Source organism: Ursus arctos, unplaced genomic scaffold (assembly GCF_023065955.2).
Source record: "Ursus arctos isolate Adak ecotype North America unplaced genomic scaffold, UrsArc2.0 scaffold_4, whole genome shotgun sequence".
NCBI classification, from domain to species: Eukaryota; Metazoa; Chordata; class Mammalia; order Carnivora; family Ursidae; genus Ursus; species Ursus arctos.
Genome location: NW_026623056.1, coordinates 2200826 through 2227750, shown reverse-complemented (window position 1 = coordinate 2227750; position 26925 = coordinate 2200826). Strand labels below are relative to the sequence as shown.

General features: G+C 39.4%; 1 protein-coding gene across 1 annotated transcript in view; it reads left to right on the top strand.

Annotated features, from left to right (window-relative positions):
* WDR49 (WD repeat domain 49) overlaps positions 1-26925 on the top strand; it is a 124254-nt gene that overhangs the window by 87499 nt on the left and 9830 nt on the right. The window contains exons 13-18 of the mRNA XM_026499147.4: positions 533-697; positions 2774-2961; positions 3978-4175; positions 7747-7928; positions 16015-16124; positions 18783-18929. Coding sequence (XP_026354932.2) covers positions 533-697; positions 2774-2961; positions 3978-4175; positions 7747-7928; positions 16015-16124; positions 18783-18929 — 990 coding nt within the window. The remainder of the gene's footprint in view (positions 1-532; positions 698-2773; positions 2962-3977; positions 4176-7746; positions 7929-16014; positions 16125-18782; positions 18930-26925) is intronic.

The window sequence follows — 26925 nt, the reverse complement described above, 5'->3', positions numbered from 1 at the left end:
TGAATATCCCCAGTTCTTATTAGTGGGGCCAGGAGATGATGTCATATGATAATTGAAGGGCCCCTGGGAATGTCCTCTCCAGAGTATCTCACTAGCAAATAATATTGCTGCTAAAAATGATCATTTAAGTATATTTAAATAGTCATTATAACTCACGTTCCTTATATGATTTGCAAGATTAATATTAATGATTAATAGGCTGAAAATGTAATGGCATTAGAATCACATTTGTCTGGAACATATCAGGATTTCTAAGATGTTAACAGTGACAACAAAATGAAGTCCCTATTAATTCATATCAAGAGAAACACAGTGTGTATGTAATACACAAAAGAAAAATGGAATCGAATGGTTCTTCAAGTTGGCTTTGAAGCAGTGAGTAGCAGAAGGTCCGATGGATGTTGACTGGAAGCCTAATGTGAGACTTGATGGAGTCACCGGAGACGGTAATGGAGGCAGGCCTGTTGGTTTTCATAAGCACTCAACTGAAAAGCAGATGTTTCTCTTCATTAAGGTACCCAGTCCATCACAGATACAGAGCCTCAAGAGCTTTTCAGCGCTGGGAGGAGCTGCTCCACCTGCCCCGGCACAAACCAGGCTACCCTGGGAGCCCACTCCTTGGAGACCCACACTGAGGGCAGTAATGCTGTTGTGGGGCTCTGCTTCCTTGAAGCAAGAAAAGCCACTGCAGAGACAGGTACCATATACATTTCCATTCTGACTGTGGATTGATATATTTGTAAAACTGTGGGAAAGGGAGCAATGAGGGCAGTTTAATTTCTGTGTAGGTCTTGTAGAGCTTGACCCGGGGAGCTAACAGTCCGTGCTGGGTCATGGGAGGCCACAGGCCACACCAACTAAGGTCAGGGTTCAGGAGGGAGGGTCCAGGAGCAGGAGCCAGACTTGACCCCACCAGCGACTTACACAGTGCTGCACAGGTCAGGATCAGAGTGGAGAAAACTCTGGCAAACTATTTGCTATGGGTCACAATCAGAATTGGGGTGCCAGCTGTGGCATAAAGAGGTTTGGCAGGGTAGAGGGCACAGCAAGATATATGCTTCAAATGTATGCACCAAGGCTTAGGACTGCCTGCGCCAGAAGGGTAGAGTCGACTACGCTGGCACCTAGTATCCAAATGGGCTGGGAGAAAACAGGGAGAAACTTAGAGATGGGGGCAGTAGCAAAATTGTAAAGAACTGCTGATCCCAGATCAAGAGAGCCCCCTTTCTTTCTTTCTCCCTTCCTTCCTTCCTTCCTTCCTTCCTTCCTTCCTTCCTTCCTTCCTTCCTTCCTCCCTCCCTCCCTCCCTCCCTCCCTCCCCCCCTCCCTCCCTCCCTCCCTCCCTCCCTTCCTTCCTCCCTTCCTTCCTCTTTTTTGCAATGGTTTGGGTATCATTACCTGTTATGCATACTTTCCAGAATAAGTCAGAGTCCTGGTTAGTGCTTCGGCTGCATGTATGCCAAGACTGGTGCCACCAGATCACTTACTGTAGCCACTTGATATTATGTAGATGAAATAACCATTTGCTTAATTTCTGCCTTGTTTTCAATGGCTATGTTAGCATGGTGTTGACACTGCCTGTATCTTCCCCAAATAAAAATCTGCTTTTGAGAATAAGGCATATTGTTTTACCTTTCATCTAAAAAAATGTGTTTTAAAGTATTTTTTCTTAATATGAACAGTCTAGACATATAGGTGTTATATGTGTGAAAAAAAAATACCCGAACTGCGTTTTCCATATTTACTTTCCCACTTTCAATTTGCACATAGAAGATCCGCATGATTTTTGTATAAAAATTTCCAACATTAAAACTCAATAAAGGTATACCTTTACAGAGTTTTAGAAACCTTGTGGAGTATTTAGAATAGACTTTGAAACGGTTAGATTCTAAAACTTTCTATTTTCTAGAACTCCCTTCTGCTCACAAAATGAACTATTATCCTGAAATTGCTCTCATTTCCTCAACACTAATTCTTCTTAATGTTATCAGTATTCCCAAATTGTTTCCACTGAAGCGGCTACAAGCCATTATTTCTACCTTAAACAGATATGATTGTTAATCGGCAGTACATTTGTGAAGTAAATTGAAAGTCATCTACAGATTTATCAAATAATAATAGGAACTTGGTCACAGAAGGATAATTTAGGTAGAGTGCTTCTACAAAGCATATAAAAATAGAAAATGAAAAGGTGAGTTCTAGGCCTATGAACCAAAAAAGTGTTCCATAAGGGCTCTCAATGAATTCTTGATGAAAAACTAAAAACAAGCTCATAAATAGAATCCTAAGCGTGATGCTACGTAGAGAAATTAAAAGCTATGCTGCTATAACCACATATATGAACCCAGCTCCATGCAGGAGGAATTTTACTTCTTTGGTATATGTGTCCAATGGGTTATTAAGAAAGATGGGTTTTTGTAATTAGAATATCATCATAATATTGAAATTAATACTTTATAAGTTTATTTGGAGCAACAAATTAATTCTATCTAACTTTAAAAACCCAATTATATTGAAATAATGAAGGACAGGGAATTCAATGTAATGGAACATCTTGCATTTCCAATCTCATTTTATACTCAACACAAACTAGTAAGGTTATCATAGCATTATCTCCATTTTATATTTGAGAGAGTCAAAGTGCTGGAAATTGGTATCAGGGCTACCTAGGTCTCCGATATCCATATGCTTTCGACACGGCAAGCCACTGAGGACATTTTTTTCTGGTCTTTGTTGCCACATTTTCCTAATTACGTGTTGTCTTACACGTTAGGAGGAGCTAACCTGGTGTCATGTGGAGGATCTGGGTATGTCAGATTCTGGAATACATTTAAGAAGCAACTTCTGGCTGAATTCTTGGCTCATGGTGGAGTTGGATCCATTATTATGTCTACTGATAGGTCAAACCGATACCTCGCCACAGGAGATCTGGATGGACAGCTGAAAATTTGGGTTATAGAAGTAAATTGAAAGTATTCTCATCTCTTTATTAATTTTGATTTCCTTGTGTTGCAGACAACTATGAATCTTTTCTTATCTATCTCCTAGATAAGGGAAGACATGATCACTCCGAGTATTTTAAAGAAAATATCTACATGTATTGGGCAGAGACATCTCTTAAATAATTTATGGAGAAAAACAGATTGTTCTCAATATGAAAATCTCAAGTCAGGGGTGCCTAGGTAGCTTAGTCAGTTGACATGCCGACTCTGGGGTTCAGCTCACGTCATGATCTCATGGGTAGTGAGATCCAGCCCCACGTTGTCAGGCTCTGTGCTCAGTGGGTAGTCTGCTTGAGATTCTCCCTCTCCCTCTGCCCATCTCTCCACTTGCACTCCTGCTCTCTTCCCCTCTCAATATATATATATATACACACACATATATACATACATATATGTATATGTATGTATACGTAATCAAGTCAAAGTCATTCACCAAATTTAGAAATGCAGTGTTGTCAGTAAGGTATTGCAGCATTGTTTGAGCATAAATAATTAGGATATTCCTTATTTGAAATGAGACTATAAACCTAATTTAAACAGAGCACTGGCCCTTCATCCAACATTATTATCATCCTGAATTAGTTTGGGATTTTTGTGTCAGTGATTACCTGCTCAATTTCCTAATAATATTATAAAATTGTGGAATATGCAGCTATCTACACACGATAAAATTCATCTCTCTCAAATAACAGACTTTACTGTTCATTCTTTTTGCTTTTCATTCTTCCCCTCCCTTCTTCTTTTCGTTCTGCTTCTTGAGTTAGGCAAATCAGTTAGAAAGCTTTTTTTGACACTTAATACGATTTTTCTATACTCTGTTATCATGAACTATTCTTTTGCATTTGGAGAACAGAATATTGTACCCGAATATACCTTTTTTCATTTCCGTATCAGACATTTTAAGAAAAAGTGTTATTTCACCTCAATAATTTAATATTTGGACTTTTTAGAATGCTGGCATTTCTTTTCATTCAGGAGTACTGTCTTAATTCCAGTAAGAGCAAAATCACCCAGGCCCCAGCTCTGATACGATCATTCCGCCCTCATGAAGACCAGATAAGTTCCTTAGCAATGTGTCAGCTGGGTGGCCGCTTACTGATTATCTCCTCGTCTGCGGACTGCAGCATTTGTGTGACTGACGTCTACAGTGCTCCTGTCTGGATCTTTGGTCAGGTAGAAATATTGCTTCTTTATTATTCTAGTATTTACTTGACATTTAGTATGAACTTGGGCTGATTTCTATTTGAATCTCGTCAGCTGTTAATGTTCATCAGTCATGAAAGAACTGACTCCCATTTCTGGAGCTATAGCTCTAGGCGTCTCTTGTCCTGTTTACCATTAACCATGACAGTTCATCAAGCGGAAGACTCTGGGGACATGGGAAGATGGCGGCTCTGTGCAGCTCAAAATGCCTCAGGATTTCTGAGAAAAATTTCTCCTTTAAAACTCCTTCAATTTCAACATCTAGTAAAAACACAGTGTGGATAAAATTACCATGTTATTCTTAAACAGGTAGAGGATAATGACTGTCAAGTAATAATCAAATATAGAAAATTTTAGAAAAAAAAACCAAAAAACTTCCTGTTCATTGTCTGATTTACTCCTGCCCAAATAACAACAGCCAACATTTGCTGAATTTTTCCTGTATGGCTAGGGCCCTGTTCTATGGTCTCCACATGAATTATCTCATGTAATCACAATTCCTCATCCCATGAGGGAGGAGCTCATCATTATTCCCATTTTACAAATGGGAAAACAGAGGCACAGAAAGTTTGAATCAATCTCCGGAGCTCACAAAGGCTAATACATAGGAGAGTTTGGTTTTTAACTCAAGCTGGCTCATTTCAGAGCTCATGCTTTTAACCCTTCCTCCCATGGACTAAGTTACCATTTATACCTGTCTATTAAGAGAAATGGAAGTAGGGGACATGATAGAAAGAAAAATATTCATGATCTCACATTTATTTTATTTTTTCCATTTGTTTTCATGGGAACTCTGTTCTTGTTCCCTTTGTGATCTGAAGGACAAAATATCAGTTTGATCTGTTTCAACCACTACTGTGGAGGCATGGTGGCATGAGGTCAGACTGGTGGCATGAGGTTGGGCTGCAACCTCAATTTCAGTCTGACTGGTTGACTTGGTTCTACTTGGCAGACTCCCTTGCCATTCAGGCCATGAGAACACAGCAACTATCTTCATGTTGGAAGACAAAGTGTTGTTGCTCTATTTTTGAATTGTTTTGATGATGTCAACCTGTCCTGAAAGAATTTTATACAACCCTATGGGATGCAAAGGGCATCGATAAATCAGAAAATAATCTGGGGTGGTGGGCTCATGTTTGGCTGGGTAATACAGGACTCTCAAGGTAGCACTCAGGAGCTGTACAGTCTCTTCTGCTCTGTAAATAAGGCAAGTGCTAGACTTTTCTCAGTCGGGAAAAAGAGCCTCTGAGTGGTAACTCACATAGGTGTGTGTGTAGATGTGGTGAATGAGGCAGAGGACCACAGCTGGCATTCTGAGCACAAAATGAGTTGGAAAGATGCTTCTGTAAGTGAAGAAGTTAATGTAATGCTGAATTGCTGTATGGCCATGCCTCATGGGCTCTGGGGAGTTGAAGTGGAGGTTAGAATGACAGGTAAAGAAACAGAGCATCATCAAGTGGGTGACATCTGGAGGCTAAGTTCCTTAGAGGCAGCTGAAGCAAGAAATAGCAGCATTCTAGGTGTGGGTGCCATATTGTGCCCACCAAACAGTAGTTGCGGCTAAATTTTATTTTAATTAAGAAGCGTGTGCTAGTAAAACTGTTCATTTTTATGCCTTTGGTATTTGTCCTTAGCTGTTTTGTAAAGTCTTTGTATTTTGAAGGATTTTAGCCTTAAAAAGCCTGTGTGAAAATAGTTTGGTCTTTTCCCCTTATGTTCAAGACAGGAAAAAGAGCTCCCAGAGCTGGAATAGTCTTAGAGAGTAAAGGCTGGCAAACCTGGGGACAGCTGGGTTTTCTAGTTTTTTCTGCTTGATATTCTCCCCCCGCCAAGGACTTACTTTGATCAAGCTGCCTTGAATGTAGGTGCTGCTGGTCCCAGAGGTGGGGTTGGGGTGAGGGGAAGAGAGAGGAGGGGGAAAGGAAGAGAATATGTTAGTAGATACTGGAAAATAGCAGCGGTGAATGTCCTTCTCATGGTGTATAAGAAGAGACGCTCTTTTAGAGAAAGAACAGAAGGATATGGAAGGCAGATGGTAATACATAGATAAGAAGGAGAAGAGACACAATTAGTAAACATAATTCGGATCAGAACAATTTTTGCTAAGCAAACTTGATGTGTTCAGTGTCGTGACTTTTGCTTTACATTTGAATGTTGTATTTGTCCTTTAGTTGAATTAATTCTTGTCTGGCAGCTATAAAAACAGGAGGAAAAGCAATAATGTATTTTAATTTCCTACATTAAGACTTAATTTTCTAATCACATGCAGTCAGATTAAAGTATTTAAAATGTAGCGCCATGTGATTCAATATATTTCATGAATGAAGTTATTTTTTAAATAAGTGTAAATAATTTTTATAACATAGCTATGGATCTGAGGTTGGTTTTCAAGTTAGATTCTTTTAAAAGTTAGAGTGTGGTATGTCTATTTCTGGAGTTGGAAAAATGGGGGTGGAGGTGATTTATCCATGGAGATATCCTTGTCCCAGGAAACTATCAGATGATTGTGCTATCGAAATAAATTAGGTGATGCATGCACGTGTTCAGGGCTCCTCCTTCAGTCGCATTGGGCAGAGTGTGGTCACCGGCACGTCTCCTCCTGGTCCTCTGGGGGCCCGTGTTGTGGGTTGTGCTTATTCACCCAATGTTAAAATTTGACTTAGTTGCCAATATTTAAACATTAAGGATTTCATATAAGATCCAGATTTCCTGCTTCTCTTGAAAAAGAACACGTCAGTCCCTGAGAGTAACTATAAAATGGATTCTAATTCACTGTAGTCCCCACCTTGCCCTAGTGCCAGCGAACGCTGGGGCTGAACTTCATTTGCTATTTATCACCTTAGAGGAGGCTTGGTTCATTCGTTGACTTGATCTTCCCAGCTCCTGTAGGCATTTTCCTCTGTAATTCCTTCTGCCAAGATTAGCAGTTTGTAGGCCAGTCAGATATCCTAGGCATGTCAAACTCCCTCATATCACACAGGCTGTATTCCCTCATCCATTCCTGTGTATATGATGGGAATTGACATAAGACAAGGACGTTGGTTCTGTATTTCAAATATAAAAAAATGTCAATGAGAGCTTCTGCTAGATATTAAGAATTGTAGTCAAGTTTTGTGAAAACTATTATGTAACGCATATTGACAGTGAAAAATGCTCAATGATTTGATTGTTTTTTGAGACTTTTTAAGGAAGTTAGATGCAAAGAAAGTAGTTGTATGAAAAATTAACTGATAATCATTCAGCAGAAGTTTTGTTTCTAGTAAATATACTTCTTGTTATTCAAGATTTTAAAGTGGGAATATCGATTTTTTGAAGTTCATTATCTTTTCAGAGAATCTGGGTTTCTTATGACACTTACTACTTTCTACCTTTATTAAAGTTACATATAAATGTCTCATCTCCCTTATAAAACTGTAAGGTCTTTGAAGAACCATGTTTCATTTATTTTTTTGTGTGTACCCAGGACTTTAGTTAGTAGTGTATCACATAAATGTTCAGAGAAAATAAATGTCACGAAAATAAAATAAGTCTCTTTTTTCAGGCAAAGCATTGGCAGACTGAAAATTGTTTTTCCCTTTCTAAAAGAGATACTAACTTAATGAAAAGTGAGATTCAAGAAGAAAGTGTAAGGGAAATTCCTTTACTTCCTAAGGAGGAATCATGTTTAGACCTACCAGAACATTCTCTACTTGATAAGAAAAACAAAGATGAAACCAGATACAAGTAAGTAGTTTTAAATGTTACCTGGATGTCAACTGGAGTCAAGATAAGACCTACCAAGATTGGCCCAAACTTCCTTCTGTGCTCGTGGAACATGCAGTGACTACTTCCAGGGTGTGTGTGGTGGAGGGAGAATTCATATTCTCAGGGTTATTATACCTAGTTCAATTTCTTGCTTCCATTGAATTCTTGATTTGTACTCAGGATCTTCTAGTCTTCTGTTTCTGCTCCATCATCAACCTAATTGTGCAAATTAGCCCCTTTCCTCAAAAACAATATACTATATATGTGTATGTATGTATGTATGTATCTATCTATCTATCTATCTATCTCAAAATGTATGTCAGATTTACTCCTGGTTTTGGTAGGGTGCACAGGGGTTTATATGACAAAAGTTCAAAGAGCTTAACTTTGATATTAGTTATGACTCTTCTTTGAACTCCTCACCTTTTCTTCATTGTAAATGAAGCCCTTTCTTCTCTTCACCTGACTCTGCTAGATCCCATTCTTCTCTTCCTCTTTCTCTCTAATGTCAGGCAGTTTCAGTTATTTCTTTTCATTAACCCATGCTTTCATAATATTGTAAAAGATCTTATTTATTTATTTATTTATTTATTTATTTATTTATTTATTTATTTGAGGAGGGGGCGCTAGTGAGGAGTGGGGTGGAGGGGAGGGACAAGCAGACTCTGCACTGAGCACGGAGCCCCACCTGGCACAACCCCAGGACACTGAGATCCTCAACTGAGCTGAAATCAAGAGTCTTACATTTACCTGATTGAGCTACCCAGGCACCCCTCTCATAATTTCATCTTTCATGCTCAACAACTATTGTTTTAGAGAGGATGATTTTATTCATTGTATTTTCTCCGATAAAAATGAAATTTTTTTTTACCATGTGCATAATATTACTTGTGGGGGTTTATAGAAAAATTGCACAGAAAGTACAGAGAAAATACATACCCTACTCCCATCCCACACAGTGTCTCCCATTAGTGTGATGTATCTGTTACAATTTATGCACTAATATTGATACTTTATGAATAGCTAAAGTGCATGGTTTACATTAAGGAGGTTGATGGAAGTTTCTCTCATGACTACACTCAGGGACCTCTGTGCTGCCCATTTCTAAATTAATGTACCCTTTGGCCAATCTCCTGTGGCTCAACCCCACTAACTGGGGTTACCTATGGTGATACACATCCAGTGTGTTTCCATTACAGTCTCTCACAATGGTAGGCCCCCCTCTTGTACAACTTCTCCTAAGTCAACTTCAGCTTGGCCCATAGGAAGCTCACACATTCTTACCGCACCAGCTGCTGCCTGGTTGCCCCTTCTTGCCCTACTCACGTGGTAGCTCCAGTCACAGCTTTTTGCCTGTAGACTTTTTCAGGTATTGATGAGTCACTGATCCATTCTGTCCCTCTAATGGTTACCCCCATGGGGCATACACTAAACTCTGACTGGTCCATGCAAGAAGAAGCTAGAAGTGAAGGGGAAGCTTCCTTCCTCTCCCAGGGCAGTGGGGCTAAATGCGTACCTACATCTCTCTCCTCTCTTACCGCATCTTTGGTCTGTTTGTATCGTGGAGTGCTGGCAGGCCTGGGTGTTGGCAGGTTTGTTGTAGAGCTATCTCCTTGTCCTGCACAAAGAATCTAGCACCTTACTCTGAAATATCAGAATAACTTTTGTCTCTTAATTAATGAGTTATTTTGCTTTCAGACTTTTTAGACCTCTGCAGACAGGGAGATAGAAGGAAAAAAAAATCCCCTTTTAAACATCCTGTTACACTAAATTACACTTTGGTATTTGTTCTTCCATTTCCTTGAATTATGGCTTGCTGAAATGTCAAGTGGCATTTTACTTTCAGGCAGAAGGATCTTTTCAATTTAGAAATATAGCATGACCAATCCTGTACAATAATAGAATGCTGGGAATGGAAAGATTTTAGACATGAGAAACGGCCCCCACCCAGCCACCCAACTCAATTTTACAGATGAGGAACTGAAGTTACCCCAGGGTAACACAGATTGAGCGTTGTTTCTCTTCCTGTCACGCTCCTAGCAGAACGAAGGCAAGTATCATCACACATTCTCATTTAAAAGTATTTCAGCTAATATACTAATTTCCTGTTCCTTATGACACACTCAATTATTTTTTTAAATCAGCTTTTCCTTTGAAATTTCCAGCAGTAAGAAGCTAAGTTGCCTCTATTACACTGCATCTTTTCAAACAACAATACATCAAAAAATGCCTGTGATCTTTAAAATTTCTGCTTTATCTAATTCAGATGACTGAATTGAAATAATTTTAGGACTTTATAGTAAGCAGATAGTACAGAATAGTGTCACTTTGGAATTATTGAACTAATTGAGAGAAAAAGGTGAAAAACGTATTCTCAGAATTGGCTTGCCAGGTACATCCTTCACTTTTCCTAGGAACACGACCAGGGATCCTCTGTGGAAAACATACCAGTGCAATGTAATTATCAGTTGGAAAATGTCCTCCGTGGCCTCCATCCAATACTGAAGAGACTACTGATGATTTTCTCCTTAAGAGAATATTATTCTCAAGGACGTGCCCTATTCCTAATCAGATTGGTAAATACAAGGAGGGAATCTTGCCAGTTCCGGTCCATTTGCAAAAATATTTTTAAAAATACATGAAAGAATTTAAGGGAACTAAAGAGAGAAAAGCACAGCTGGTGAGTCTGTGTGCAGGTGGGGATATGTTCGGAGGGAGGCAAAACAGTAAGAAAGATGGAGATGCAAAAAGGAAAAGCCAATCGAACGTGGAAGAAGCAGGAAAAATAAAGGGAAAAATCAAATGCTTTAAAGCTATATTCTCATCTTAACTCCCAAGATCCTCTCTCCAGGATAAAAATCTTGGCATATATTATCTTCTGGCTTATACATAAATAACAGGTTTCCATAGCGCTTAAGGTATTGTACAATATTATGTGTGAGAAGTGGGTAGGTGGTAAAATGTCATTTTCAATTTAAGTCCTGGGGAGATGAAGGTGAATATAGAATTTAAGAGAGTAGTAGAAAGTCCTAATGCTAAGTTAGCGTTGATAAAGAGAAACGGATTTCCACCTTCCTAAGATTCTGCAAAAGTGAAAAAAAAAAAAAAAGGAAGAAATAAATGAAAGGGTAAAATAGGTAAAAAACAAAACAAAACAAAACAAAACCAAACCACGGACATGCATTTTTCTTCATTTATAGCAATGTTTGACTTCTAGGCTCATTCGAAATTATTCTTATCTGGAAAAGATAAAGATGAAATGAATAACTCAGACAATAGAACTTTAGAGTATTTCTTTACTGCAAAAATAGTACATGTTTTTAAGGAGAAGTTTTGGATGTACAAACAAGAAAGAAGGAAAAAGATGAAAAATCACCTGTTGTAAAACTGGTGCTGACCCTAAGGCATTTCCAGTTCCAGGCAAATAAGCAAATAAACAAATGTACATCTTATGAAAACAAAGCCTTACATATATAGGTTATAACCTGTTTTATCATTCAAAATATACACAGGGAGTCCATTTCTGTGCGAATTAACAGGAGTGGCCACAGACATCCACATCTCTGCTGACACCGGAGGAACTTAGGAGTTTTGTACCCATTTCCTTTCTTTCAAGCATTCAGACTGTTTACAGATGTTATCTGGGAAAACATTTCTTAAACGCCTTCATGCACACATGTTAGAAGACCCAACGGCATTCATCATGAGAATAAATTCGTCAAAATGAAGTTGCCGAGTCCCAAGTTTCAAAGGCCTTTGGGTCTTCTTGCTAAGTTGCTGTTCCCCCACCAGCAGTGCATAGAAACTGCTGCCTCAGAACCAACACTGGATGTTGTCATTGTCCTAAAACTGTTGCCATGGTATCTCATCATTGTTTTCAGTTGAATTTTTTAATTATTTGTGAGAGTGATCCTTTTTCCCCCACGTTTATTAACCTTTAACAGTTTAATAATGAACTTGAAAGAGGTATTAGACTCAACCAATTCCTGTCACATCCTTCAGAGAAGCACATCCCAGACTCTTCTTCAATAATTCCTATGGGATGCACTCACCATCTTAAAGATGGCCTTCTCTGTTATTGAACCAGTCTTTATTATGGAATGACTCTCATGTTAAGTCAAATCTATCCATGTGTAGAACTCTCTCTCAGTGATCTTCATTCTTATTCTGGGGCAACAAAGAGCAAGTCTACTCTACCTTCTGTTATCTGACACTTTTCACTTTGGCTGCCATTTCAAAAGTGGGGAAAGGGTTAATGATCAGACACCAGGATAAAAGAATCAGATGGGAAATGAAATAGAAATTTCCATTAATTTCTCAGTAAGTTTGTATAAGACAGAAGGCACCCTTAAAATTGATGTTTCTTAGACATGAGATATTATTATGCTGTTCTAAATTCCTTATTATGGTTAGGAGGGAATTGATATTTAATATTATTTATATGCTGTTGATTACCTAATTATCCTGCCAGTAGATCTTCTGTGAGAAATTAAATTAGAAAAATTATGGACAGCTATATAAGAAAAAATACACAAAACATTAAAATCACATTTTAAATTAGGCCTTTTATGACATAAAATGCTTGGAGGATTGACAGTCTACTTTTGCCAACAATCTGTGGCAATAATCATCTTTTGCCCATGTATAACAAATGAAAGCAAATGAAAGTCTACTCAATTTTTAAAGTTTAAGTCTTAAAAATACTAGTACAGCAAGCTATTATTTTTGAAAGTACCACCTCTCATTTTTTGTCTCCTCATTCTGATAGTTCCCAAGAGTATTAGGGCTGGCCATAGAGGATGATGGAACTCCCTACTTTGAGTGGGAAATATTTTCTTATTCTTGCTTAAAGTGATAGTAGGCAGTACTTACTGAGCTCCTACCGTATTCCAGGCTCTAAGGTCTTTACGTGTTTACCTCATTTAATTGTCCCTGTAATCTTTGGCGATGGTTATAATTAACATCCCCGTCTCATGACTAGGAGAGCAAGGCAGAAAGAAGTTAAACGATTTGCCCAATGTCAGCCCACCAGCAAGAGATAAACCAGAGATCCCAAAGCAGGCCTTCTGGCTCCAGAGCCAGTGCACTTTGTCACCACTCCATACTGCCTACCCAACAAGCATCATGTGACAATATGGAAAAGTTATTGGTTTCTGAGTCAAGTGATGAAACATTTTGTCAGATACCTGCTATGCATAAGCCACTACTCTAGACGCTTTTGCTTTCCTTTAATGCCTGCTAGGGCACTTGGGGACTTGTCACATATCATCTTTCCCTCTTCCTATATCCTGAACCAAGAGATGGGAGATCAGTTAGAGCCTTTCTCTCTCATAGAATTGATGGCAAGGCTGCCAGAGCCCATAGTTGGTCCTCTTCTGGCATCACCATATAAGACCTTTTTGCAAAGTTTTAACTCCAAGCCCTTTATTACATTATTCTGCATTTTTATCTTCATCCATTAGGAATATTGGAATTTGGGGAATATTCACCTCTTTCCAGTTGTGTGTGCATTTTCATAGTAACCATTTCCCCAAATGTCACATATCTATGGAAAGGAAGCAATAAGTTAGGCTTTGCATATGAAGTTGATCCTGCTATCTAGTGGTTCATAGAACTGCCCTGAGGTTAGAGCTTTGTGACTATGGCTGTCCTTCTGTGGCAGTCTGAGATCTCAGTCGTACAATTTAGTGTGATTCCCAGGATAGTCTTTCCTACCTTATGCCTACCCCTTTCCCTCTGTGGATTTAACTCTTTAGTGGAGATAGGCAAAGTGATTTTAGTATCGCTGAATGAGAGAGCCTAGAAAGCAAATAGCCTGAAAGCAGGAAAGAGGTTAGAGTGACTTGGGAAAATAAAGGTATGTTGTTATCTAGTCCAAAGTTAGACCTCCCTACTTTTAGGCCTCCTGCAACAGTTTGTACCTCAGTTTAAAACAGTAATACTTTTTTGGGGGGAAAATAGTATTAACCTAATGACTATAAGGCATAACTGTACTACACTCTACCCTTCCTGTACCTACCACCAACATCTTATTGTTACAGATTCTCTTACTATCTTAAAATGACTCTCTAAGGATGCCATTGTTGTGGTTTTCCAAGCCCAGAAAGTGGCTAAATAATATGTTCTGATTCCTGAGGGATTGCACATTGTGAGGGAAGCATTCCAGTGTGCTTTGGGGGAAAAATGCCACCTGCTTCAGTCTTTGGATGCCAAATATTCCCTTTTAAAAAAAATCTATAATTCCAAATAATTTATGTGGATACTTCACCCAATCAAGGAAATAGAACTTAACTCCCATTACCCTCCCCCCCCCCAAGCACAGGCTTGGAAACTTGCTTCTGGAGGGTAGTATATGGAAAAGAAGGGAAAAGTAACTTTACAGGGCAGAAGCTTGGCAAACATAACCTTGGCCAATGGTAAGGTTAACATCAACAGTGATAAGGCAGGTTGATAACATGTACCCTTGATAAAATGTAATGAGAATAGCACTTCATCTCCTTTGACTTCCTCCCAACAACCCGTAACCCCCCATCTAACCCTAAGAAAAACATCAGATAAACCCAAATTGAAGGGCATTCTACAAAAATATCTGACAAGTATTCCTCAAAACTGTCAAGGTCATAAAAAACCAGGAAAGTCTGAGAAACTGTCAGAAACCAGAGGAAGCTAAGGAGTCAGAAAGCTAAATATAATGTGATTTCTTGGGACAGAAAAGAGGACATTAGGAAAATCCTAATAAAATATTGAGTTTAGTTAATAGTCATGTACCAATACTGGCTTCTTAGTTGTGATAAACGGTAATGTAAGATGTTAACAATAGGGACAGCTGGGTGAGGGATAGAGCAGAACTCTGTGCTACGCTATCTTCACAACCTTTCTGTAAATATAAAATAACTCTAAAATGAAAAGTTTATTTATGTATAAAAAAGCAATCAATAAATTGCTACTTAAAGCTATATAAATAGCACACAATATTAACTTTGAGATACATAGACTTAATTTCACTTGTATTGATATTTTAAACTCTTGAGTTTGGGAAATACAGTCCAAATAGAGCAGAGGGAAAGGAAGGAGGGAAATGAAACATTTATTGAACAGCATTATTCATTAGACACATCGCCAAACAGCCATCCATCTCCTCTCCTTCGAAACCACAGTGAGAATCTCATTGTGCAGAGCAGGAAATTGGGGCTGAAGAGTATAGGAAACCTCTCCAGGTTCTCCAGCTACTCCGGAGGCAGCAGAAATGAGAATAAAAGGGGGTGAGAGAGCAGTCAGCAGGAGGGCTAACAGATGCAAGGAAGGGAGGCGTCAGGGAGAGGGCAGGCCCCAGGGCTCCCGGCAATTGTGTGAAAAATGGGTGTGTTTTCTGACCTGAGGCCTCCAAGAGAATAAAACGATTTTGGGAAACACAGCTTGTCTCCATAGAGGTAGAGGTCTATACAGTGAATGTTAAATATGGTGGAGACCATTTCCTGTTTTCTGACAGGAATTATGTACAACTAAATAATGATTTCACTCCCTGTGTTTTATTGAAAACATTTTTTCCATGGATTCAAGCTAATCTAAAGTTTTCCTATAGATTCATATGACAAGCCTCAAAAATATTGAACTTTTTTTTTGCATTTTGGATACCGTAAGTGAAGATCCAGGCCTCATACTGGATAAGGTTTTGCCATGTACCACCGGTTAGCCCATATAATTTATACACAGGGCAAGAATGGCATGTGCTTCTGTGAAATTTTCTTCTGCATAATTTTTTCTCTGACCTTCTGGTTGCTATGGGAATCTTTGCTTAACTAGCCTCTTGGCCTCTCTGGCTCTTACCCTTTTATATAATCACCTGGCTAACAGCCATTTTATTCAAAGATATGGCTTGATTAGTATAAACAAATGTCATCACTTGGGCCCACGATATAGAGGGTCTTTTTATTTGTCTGGTTGGGTTTGTTTGTTTGTTTGTTTGTTTGTTTTTGTCAAAGTAAGATATGTATTTAAAGCCTGAAAGTGCTGATTTGTCCTTTGTGGCTGATATTTTATTTTGTCATGTATTATTTTCTTCCAGTGTCAGACCATCAGAAGTCATAAATTTAGGTATAAAATATAAGGAAAGAAATATCTTTAAGAAAAAAACAAGTAACCTTTACAGTGGTGAAGGTATAGAAAAATCATCCAGTAAGTAATCACTCTTGACATATTTTTATAGTGTTATTATTTTATAGATTGGTATGAATATGATAAAAAGGTACTCTGTGTGCCAGGAATGCTGGTATTCCTTAATAAATGTGAAGGTAAGATCCTGTGATCTCTATTTAACAAAGGAGGAAAGTGAGGCTCAGAGACATCAATGATCTGTCCAAGACTGCACAGGATATGAATGGCAGGAGTAGAAGATCTAAGCCAGAAAACACACATAAAGCGCTCATTATAGTTTCCAAAATAGGGTTGCCGCAGAACGTCAATTCTCTCCCGTAAGTATATAAGAGATGAAAATGAATAAAAACTATCTTTGCTCTAAGGATGCCCAATATGAGTTTAGTTTGGGCTAACCAGAAAAAGAATTATAAAAAAAAGTAATTGAAATAAAAGAATTGTTATCATACTGAAGGGTATTGTTTAGAAGTGTAGCAGGAGGGGCACCTGGGTGGCTCCGTTGGTTAAGCATTTGACTCTTGGTTTCAGCTCAGGTCACGATCTCAGGGTCATGAGATCCAGCCCTGAGTCAGGCTCACTGGGGAGTCTGCTTGAGGATTCTCTCCCTCTACTCCTACACACACACACACACACACACACACACACACTCTCTCTCTCTCTCTCAAATAAATAAATCTTAAAAAACAGAAGTATAGTGAGAATAATTTCCAAAACTCCATCATATGAAAATATTTCACTCACTGCCAATCTTGTTTAAACTTATGTCCAAGGGGTAGCTGTAGTTTCATAGAGCAGATACATTACTTTTAGAATTTCTACTGAAATTTTGCTGCCAAAATGTACATCATTATTTAATATTCAATGCACATTTATAAACTAATCTACTCCATAGGCTTTTTGTCAGGATTACATGAGATGATATGTGTAAAGTACTTGTAACAGTGCCTGGCATATTATAGAAACTTGAGATAATTACTAATTACTAATGTTGTTGTTATTATTATTACTATTATACCTTGGAGCACGACCTTTGGAGTGAAACATACTTGAGCTTAAGTTCAAGATCTGCTATTTACTAGATAGGTAAATTCAGGCAAGTTATTAAAGTATCTTGAGCCTCAGTTTCTTCATCTGGCAGATGGGCATAATGATTTCTCGTTTGGTTTGACATAACACGTTGATTCTTAAAGTATGTCCCATGGCCGGCAGCATGAACATCACCTGGAGCTTAGAAATGTACATTCTGGGGCCGGATCCCTAGCCTACGAAATCAGAAATGGGAGGGATGTATAGCAGCTTGTGCTTTAACAAGCCCTCCAGGTGCTTGCAGGGCCTGGTTACATTTGGGAGCCACCGACAGCTCAGGACTCGGCCCATAGCGAGTGCTGAATATGTACTGGTTCCCTTTTCTTAGATACTGAGCCGCCACGATGACAAAAGCACAGTTCTACCTTTGCAGCGCTAACAAATCAAACAAACATAAAATCACATCTTGAGTGAAGCTTTCTCCATTTATCCCATGAAGCAAAAAGAAAATTTTTTCCCGTCGTCTATCGTCCAAGACTTCGCTTTTAAGTGCATGAACAATGATGAGGGAACAGAAGGCAAGCTGAGGACAAAGCAGAAACTGACGCCCTGCAACCCCCCCCCATGGGATGTATGTGACATTCCTCAGGCACTCCTGGCTGCCCTAAAGGACAAAGAAACAGTTAACCTATAGACACCACAATCCTACAAGACTTGAGTCTCCCTCAGTTTACAAATGTCTTAGCAGTTTACAAGAACAGAAGGATTTCTACTAATAACCTAGCTTCCAGAAGAGAATGTAGATACAATTAAATGTCCTTGTAATCTGCAGGCTCCAGGAAGTTCCCAACTATCTTCATGTTAATGCCTTGCTAGAGGGGAAAACAGCCTGAACTTGATAATGGCAAGGCCTCCGGTATCTTGTGAATCTTCTTTAACATATGAAAGTATTTTCTCAACCTCTCTTTTTCCTTACCTCCCCCAACCCCCTGGTATATAATCAGCCGCCCCTCACAGCCCGGGGCAGCAGCGCTTTCTGCTCACAGGTCCTGTCCCCGCGCTTTAATAAACCACCAATTTTGCACCAAAGACGCCTCAAGAATTCTTCCTTGGTCGTGGGCTCCGGACCCCACCCCACTGAACCTCGCGAGTATTCCGTGTCCTTATCAAACAAAGCAGCTTTCCTTTCCATCATCTCATTGTGGGCATCTGCAGTAAGATAGCACAGCTCTGGTTTACATGTTAGCGAAATTAAAAAGTACCTGCAAATTCAAAATTTCAGATACATGGTGAAATGCTAAAAACAAGATTCCATCTTACGAAAGATTCCATTTCCTGGTAGATAAAAGAGAAACTGGAGCTTTTCCAAAACTGCAGAATCCACATTTTCAAGGGAAAGTAGCAAAAGAATACAAAATAAAAAATAAATGAAAGGGGAGCCTTGAGTTCCTTTTGGTCCCCTTGAATCAAAGGGCCGTGGATTTATCAGGAACAGCTGTGTTTATAGGGTTTGCTGATCACTGCAGCTGTAGCAGCTGAGGAACAGGAAGGTTAAATTTTAAAAAGTGAACTTGGAAATGTGCTAGCTCCTTCCGAGGAATTAATGACACTGTACGTTTTTCCTAGCGTCTCCTAAAACCTACTGTTTCGAAGGTGCATTTAGGTCGTTAAGCATCGGAGCCCTGAAAGACCTTCCCGAAGTGGAGAAACCAGCCTTTCTTCTAGACCCGGAGAAGTACTTCAGGGAAGAGCCAGAGGAGGAATGTTCCCAAATTCCAGAGCTTCCATCGCTCTCTGAAAGTAAGTCCTCAGCCTCCATCCCCTTCAGCCTTCTCTCCCCATTACACTCAAACGCTCAAAAAAAAAAAAAAAAAAAAAAAAAAAAAAAAAAAAAAAAACCCAACATCGGAGAGCATGGAAGTAACATGTTTGCCTTGTAGGCTGCCGTGAAAGGAAGCGTGGTTTGACTGTTAAGATTTATAGCTCAGCTGCTGATCCGTGCTCTCAAAAAGGGCAGCCAACAGGCTGGAATACATTATAAGAATATTTTTATTTTGTCACTTTTCTGAAGTCAGAATGCCATGAATATATATTATGAGCCTGCCATGGATGAGAACCCCTTCCCCCAAATAATCTTCATTTGCAAAACTGATGCCAGAGACAGAGCTATCCTAAGACTGCTTGAGAGCAGAGTCTCTGACAAACTGGTTTTTGTTCTTTTCGGTTGGAACACTATAGAGGCTACTTCATGTGCATTGTATCAGAGACTCCCAGCTGCAGTGCTAGGCTTAGATAATGAAAGGACAAGAAAGCTTAGCTTAGAAAAACAGAAGTGAATGATCTCTGAAGATTCAGAAACAAGGTGTGCAAAAGAATGCTCTCTTTTTCAGACGGTTATAGGCTTCCAAGCTGCTAAGAGTTTGAAGAACAGTGTCTGTACAGAAATCCTACCCACGTGGTGGGGCCCTACGGGAGTGCAGGAAGCCCAGCCTGACTCTCAGTGAGGCACTCGGAGAGCATATGGACACTGCAGGGAGCTCATTTAAAATAATTAATGAAAAGTGCATATTTCCAACTTGTCACAGTCAAAAGATCAGAACTGCACTCGAACCATCTGAGATCTGTGGTTTTTAAACTTTTTAGATCCTCTGAGATGAGGGTTCAACATCATGCTTGAGAAATAATAACCCTTGCAGGAGGGAGGCCTTTCTCTGTGTCCACGCTGCAGGAAGTTGCAGCCTCACGTCTTGCCTGGTTCCCTGTGGGAAAGGAGAACAGCTGGTCAACTTTTTTTTTTTTTTTAAATTCCACTTGTGAGCAAGGTACAGCTGTCATTCCTCATTGCCGTAGTTTCCAGTCTAATTATTATCAGCTTCCTTTTGCCCTTACTCAAGAGTTTTTCTTTCTAAACTTATAATCATTTATTTGGTCTCATGAGGGTCATCTAATGGTTTCTGCTCATTTCTTTTAAAACCATGAGTCCATAAATTCCGGGGCTCTACATAACCATTTGTGCATCTGACACGGCTTTCAGTCTATCATCCTGGTATTTTTTTTCCCCAGGATGATTCATCTTTTAAGAATAAAAATGGGAAGTACTTGTCTTATGCTCCTGAGTCACAGACAGAAGAGAATCTAGGAAACAGACAGTAAAAAAATGATCCACTTAGCCAGGACAAAGTGTAAAGACAGTAGAGACATAGGGACGCCTGGGTGACTCAGTCGGGTAAGCGCCTGCCTTCAGCTCAGGTTACAATCTTGGGGTCCTGGGATCGAGCCCTGTGTCGGGCTCCATGCTCAGCGGGGAGTCTGCTTCTCTCTCTCCCTCTGCCCCTCCCCACCCCTTTCTCTCTCTCTCTTTCTGTCTCAAATAAATAAATAAAATGTTAAAAAAAAAGACAGTAGGGACATAGAACACACACAGGGGAGGAAACCAAGATGGAGCGATCAGAACTGAGGGAAGAGAAATAGAAGACAGGGAGTACCCAAACGCTGGGGAGCAAGAAAGTGGGAGAGGTCAGCAGTGTGGGCAGCAAACGCCTCTCCTCAGAGGTGCAAGCTCCTGTGAGCAGCCTTGTACAGTCTGCAGCAGGAGAACTCTTCCTCATGGGTAGGTGGTCGTGCGTGGGGGGAGCTGGGGGGTAGATGGCTGGATGGACATACCTAAAATACGCTAACACATTTTCAAAGAAATTTTTTTCTCCTGGATTTTACAATATAATTTTTTCCTGTAATTTTCACAGTTTTTTTTTAAAATACGTTTTTCTCTCCTTTTTCTTTTTTTATTTTCTTCTTCAGCTTTTCATCCTTTGCTCTCTTTTCAGTATTTCCACTTACCTGCCTTCTCTGCAAGTGAAAATAGTTCTTTTTTTTAAAGTTCCACCAATATAAGGGAGAGATAGATGCAGACTTTGAGGACAATGGAATGCATGACATGTGACACCATGTTCCATGGACGCACCAAGGGAGAAGCCAGATGAACTGTGGCTGGGGCATAGGAAGCAATGCAGAGTGGTGGTCACACACTTAGGAAGGGCAAGAGTCCACAGGACGAAGGAGGAGGAAGAGACATCAAGATCAAGGAAACAGTGTAAGGAAAGGCACATTGGGGATGAAGTAGGGCAGACGTCCACATCATTCCAAGTTGGCTACACTGGGAGACTTTAGGTAAGTGAGTCTGACACACATGAGTAGAGTTTAGAATGTGTTGAGTTTGAGATACTGGTTTGCTTTTTAGAAGTAAAGGTCTTGAGGATGGCAGAGGACTGTAACAGGCTTTGTATAATATCCTAGAGTCTTCAACTAGCAGATACTGCAATAATGTTTGCTCACTTAGGTGTCTGGCCTTTTCTGAGGTAGATACGGAATGCCTCGGTGCACAGGCTGGCCCCTGTGCTGGAGGCTGGAGACAAAGAGTTAACGTGGAGAGGCCCAGCCTTCAAAGATCTTGAAGACTAGTTGGCAAAATAGGTAAGGAAATGAATAATTACGTTTTACACCAAGGGCTATGATAGAGAAATGCACTAGCTATCATGGGACCACATGGAGATTCATAGATGGTTTTTGGGGAGAAACCTGATGAGGTCAAGCTAGATACTAAAAATCAAGTTGCTATTAGGTAAGAAAAAAAGGGGGATGATATTTCTGGCAAAGGAGTAACTTATGCAAATGTTAGGTGGTACAAGTAACAAGTGCTAAGGGAGCTATTTGTAGTTCCAAGTGGCTAGGTTCTAGAAGGGGCATGACGAGAATTCAGACTAGGCAGGTAAATGGGGGACAGATCATGGAGCACCTGGGGTACTATGCTAAAGACCTTGGCATTTATTTTATCAGAAACGAGGACCCATTGGAATGTTTCAGTCAAGTATTTTGAATAATTCCATTTCATCCTTCTATTAATTCTTCTGTTTTTATATTTCTTTGTATTATTCTTTTAGTGATTGCTCCAGAGTTTTCAGTACTCTTTTCTGTGCCCTTTATTTCTTCTTGTAATAGTAGGCTTCTACCAGGATTATTTTTCTTCGGTCTGAAGAATGTCCTGCAGTATTTCTTATAATGTGGATTGGCTGGTGAGTAATTTCCCCAGCTTTTATGTGTCTGAAAAATGCACTTATTTCATTTTGGCTTTGGAAGGATATTGTCACTGGGTTTAAAACCCTAAACAGCAGTGTTGGTTTTTTTTTCGTTCTTTCAGCTTTTTAAAGATAGTGTCCCATTGTTTCCTTGCACCCATAATTCCTGTTTAAAATTCAGATCTTAATATTGTTGTGGCTTCTTTGAATGTAGTTTCTTCTTTTTTAATCTGGCTCCTTTAAAGATTTTTCTCTTTATCCTTAGTTTTGAGCAGTTTTATCATGATGGATAGAAATACACATTTCTCAGTATTTACATTGCTTGGGGTTGATAGGAATTCTCAACCAAATCTTTTTTCAATTTTGAACAATTCTCAGCCATTATCTTTTTGAATATTGTTTCTTTCCAATTCTCACTTTCCTGTCCTTTTGGGATTGCAAATCTGCATGTATTAGACATTCTTTTTATCGTAAACGTTTCTTACATTCTTCTCTTCTTTCCATTTTATTTTCCTCTCTGGGCTTTATTTTAGGTACTTTATATTGACTTGCCTTTGCATTCACTAAGCCTGTCTTTGCCAGTCTGCTCTTAAACTCATGTGATCAGTTCCCAATTTCAGATTTCACATATATATATTTTTTCAGTTCTAGATTGCCATTTGAACCTCTTTTTATATAGCTTTTAATTTTCAGTTGAAATTATTCATGTTTTTATCCATTTCATCCAAATTTTCTGTTTTCTTTAATATGTTTATAATAGTAATTTTAAAGCTCTGGCCTGCTAACATCAATATCTGAGTGATCTTGGGGTCTGCTTCTACTGCCTATTTTCTCCTCTTGGTTATCAGTCACTTTTCCCTTCTTCATTACGAGTCTTGTAATTTTTGTACATTTTTTAATTGTATGACAGAAATTACATATATAAGATCTATAGATACTGAAATTAATGTTATTTTCTCCCAGAGATAGTTTACCCTTTCCTTAATCGTGCAGAGAACAGGAAGGGCAGATCACGTTAATTCAATTGGGAATTGAGCTTGGTCAGTGCTTGGTTACAGCTTTAGTTAGATTTAGTCTACCTCTGATTTCAAATATCTGTTTTAAGCTTCTTCTTTTATTGGTATATCGTCTCCTAAGTACTGCAAGATTACAGGAAACATTACTTTGCCTCTCCAGTCCAATCCACAGTCTCCATCACCCTAGTATCTTATGGGGAATACTGGCCATAGTCATGGAATTTCTCTAGATTCCACTATATCACACCAACGCACAGTCATCAAAACTCTGCTGATTTTGCTTTCCCTTAGAAAAGTCTCTTTGTCTATGGCAATCCTGTTTCTTAGCAATGCCCAGACACCAAGAAAAGCTAATACTTTTCCAAGAAACTGACAATAGTAGGAAAGAAAGACAGAGTGGTAAATGAAGAACAAGTATAGGTATGTTTCAGAGTTTATGTTCTTGTTAAGTTCATTTTCTTGTTCTGATTTTAGATGTAATATATGGGTATTACAGAAAGTTGGCTATTAGGAAGTAAAGAGAACTCTAAAGAACACAGGAATATCAGATCTTAAGAACAGCCACTACACCCTCAGACCTGAGAGAGACCAGGGAAGATGCCCATCGCAGCGAGGGCGGATACCCAGACCTCACGGGAGAGGGCTTATCCCTGTCTCACTGGATGGGGAGGTGGCAGAGCTGCCACAGGTGGAACGTGCCAAAATTCTGCTCTCGGGTGACATGGGAAGCTGTCCACAGGGAGGTGCTGCCTCTCCGAACTCACTACAATGCCACCAAAAGAGTACAGGGGAGGCTGTTCACAGGGAGGAGTCACGCTGGCAGACCTCTGCTTACCTCTTGGGGTAAGCAGGAAAGCCATTGACCAGGTGGTGCCAGACAGATGACAAGGGAGGCTGCTAGTTCTGGGCTCTGGAGTAGCCATGCTTGCATCGTGGGTGTCTGGAGCTGGAAAAGCTTCCGTGCGGACTTGGTGCTGGGGGAATCATGCTGTAGGAGTGTAGTGCTGGAGAACTGGCACTGCATGAGCATGGTGAGGGGAGCACCCACTTGCAAGAGAAACCCACCTCTCCAGTGTCCCTCTAGAGTGCTCTCGTGAGGACTCTATGGGCATCGTATTAGTTAGCATCCTCATAATGTTGCTATGAACATTAAGGGAAATAGTTTTGGTGAAGCCCTTAGCATACGCCCTGAGACCTAATAAGAATTTGATACATTTTCTTTATTGATAATATTTTATTGTTATTTTTCCATTATTATTCCACTAAATACCTGTATGATATAGAAGTTATTATTGTCCTGATTTTCTGTAAAAGGAGTCTGAGGCATAAGCTCTGGCGTAGACATAAAGCGTTTAAATAACTTACCAAGTCTCACATAGCTAGTAAGAGGTGGGCTCTACATGAGAAGTGTCCATGTTATTCAGTTGTCCTGTTAATATTTCTAGGTGTCATCTCCCTTGTTCAAATAGTGTTCAAATCATATTCTCTAGGCAGCCTATTCTTTTTTTTAAATTCAATTGGCCAACATATAGCACATCATTAGTTTCAGATGTAGAGTTCAGTTATTCATCAATTGCGTATAACACCTAGTGCTCATCACATCATGTGCCCTCCTTAATGCCCGTCACCCAGTTACCCCAACTTACCCCCCCACTTTCCTTCCAGCAACCCTCAATTTGTTCTCTATAGTTGAGAGTCTCTCATGGTTTGTCTTATGCCAAGTGAAATAAGTCAGTCAGAGAAAGACAATTAACATATGGTTTCATTCATATGTGGAATATAAGAAATAGAGGATCATAGGGGAAAGGAGGGAAAACTGAATGGGAAGGAATCACACAGGCAGCTTATTCTTATGCTTATTTCTGAAATCAGCCATTTTACTATAATATTACCCAATTTTATCACTTTCATTGAAAATTGTCCATCTCCTTTTCAGGTCAGTGGATTTGAAAAAAAATGTTATTGCAAAAGAGCACTTAAAAAAAATCTCGATCACCAACATATCCCCCCTCCACACTTTCATTCCAATAGTCTACCTTAAATCTTTGTGCTGCATTTTACACACACTCCTGCAATCCCCACAGTTACAGTGTGCAGAAGGTTATTTGGCAATCGTACGATGAGGGGCATTCTGCCAGACTTACTTTCAATATTCTAAACTATCACTTTGGAACTCAGGACAATTTTCAAACACTCCATAATCCCCTGGTGACTTTTTAGTCTTACCTACTGGGTTTTTAATGTCCTTTTGTATTCTCTTTCTTTTCCTTTCAAGTTGAAACATCTTTCGTACTGTCTCTTTAGCTTCCAAGTTTTTCCCTGTGGGTTCTCAAACAGCTTGAAACCCCTCTTTGATATGCCTTATTCAAAAACCTGGTGAGGACTTAGAAGTGTCTCTGGGTCAGGTTTCGCCAACAAATTCCCTAGAACCCATTCACACTGTATCTTTAAAATCTTTAAAATTTCCAGTGTAGAGAAAATGCTGCATTAGTGGTACCTCAGGTGTCTTGTTTCATTCTTGTTGTTGTTGTTGTTCTGTCAGAGACAAAATGAATGGGACAATTTAAGAGACGATTTTATTGCAGGCTATTGCATGGGAAGAGTATTTGTTAAAGAGGAACTCTCAAACAAAAGGAAGGAAGCGGGCCTGAGGGTTATAGAGGCAGGTTCATGAATCCATGAGTCTTACTAGACTTCTGGGGAAGGGTACAGAGGGTCTTTTCTCAGAGTATGAGAGCAGAGTCGTCCTGTTTTCTGTCTCCAAAACACAAAAGAGTAGAGGAATTTCTTAACGGTTTCTTCTTTCCAGGAGTACAGGGTTCAGGTAAAGTTCAACATTGTCAGTCCCCCCATTTTTGTTCAAGAGGAAGGAACATTGCTCATCATGGAACAACCCAGAGATGATCATAAACCTCCTGGGGGACAAAGCAGGGTCTCAGAAGTGGTCTCTCAAGGATTCCTGTTGGTGTTGCTTCTGTAAAACCAGTTGAATCATATATTGTGAGTTGGTGACAAAGGTCAGTTGTTCTGGGTCCTAGAGATCCTGAGAGAAAAGGACAGCTGCAGGTGGTGTAGGGTCTAGATAGGGATTTAGGCTGTCAAGTTTTGGTTCTCAGTTTTAGTCAGGCATGAGAAGAACTGGGAAAGTTACTTTGGCGTATTGTAGTCAGATACTGAAGGAAACTGGAAGAATTGCAAATCTGTAAGAATTGACAATTTGTTCATGTTAATAATCTCCAGTCCAGTCTGCAGGTCGGTTCCAAAACTGGTGCTTCCAAAGAAGGGGAGGAAGTCAATTAAATGAGACAGAGTTTGTGTCTCCATTGGTAACCTGCGTTTTACAAAGAGGGGCAAAATAATTTAAAAATGGTGGATATGACAATTCGTGATTTTCATTGCAACACAAAATTCTCTGTATAGTTCTTAAACTATAGGTGAAAATATGCACGTAGACTTTTAGTAAAATCTAACATACTGTATCTTTGCTTTAGAATATAATCTTAAATCTAGTACCAATAAAGAAAGAAAATCACTGATATTTATGGAAAAGTTCTTACTGGAACAAAGAATTAAAATATGAAAAGAAAGCATGTATAGATATATTCATTTTAAGTAAGAAATGAGAGATTGTTACATGTGATACACTCCAGGAAATTTTAGATAACTAAAGAATGAGCATAAAACAGATACCTTCAAAGTGTAATTCCT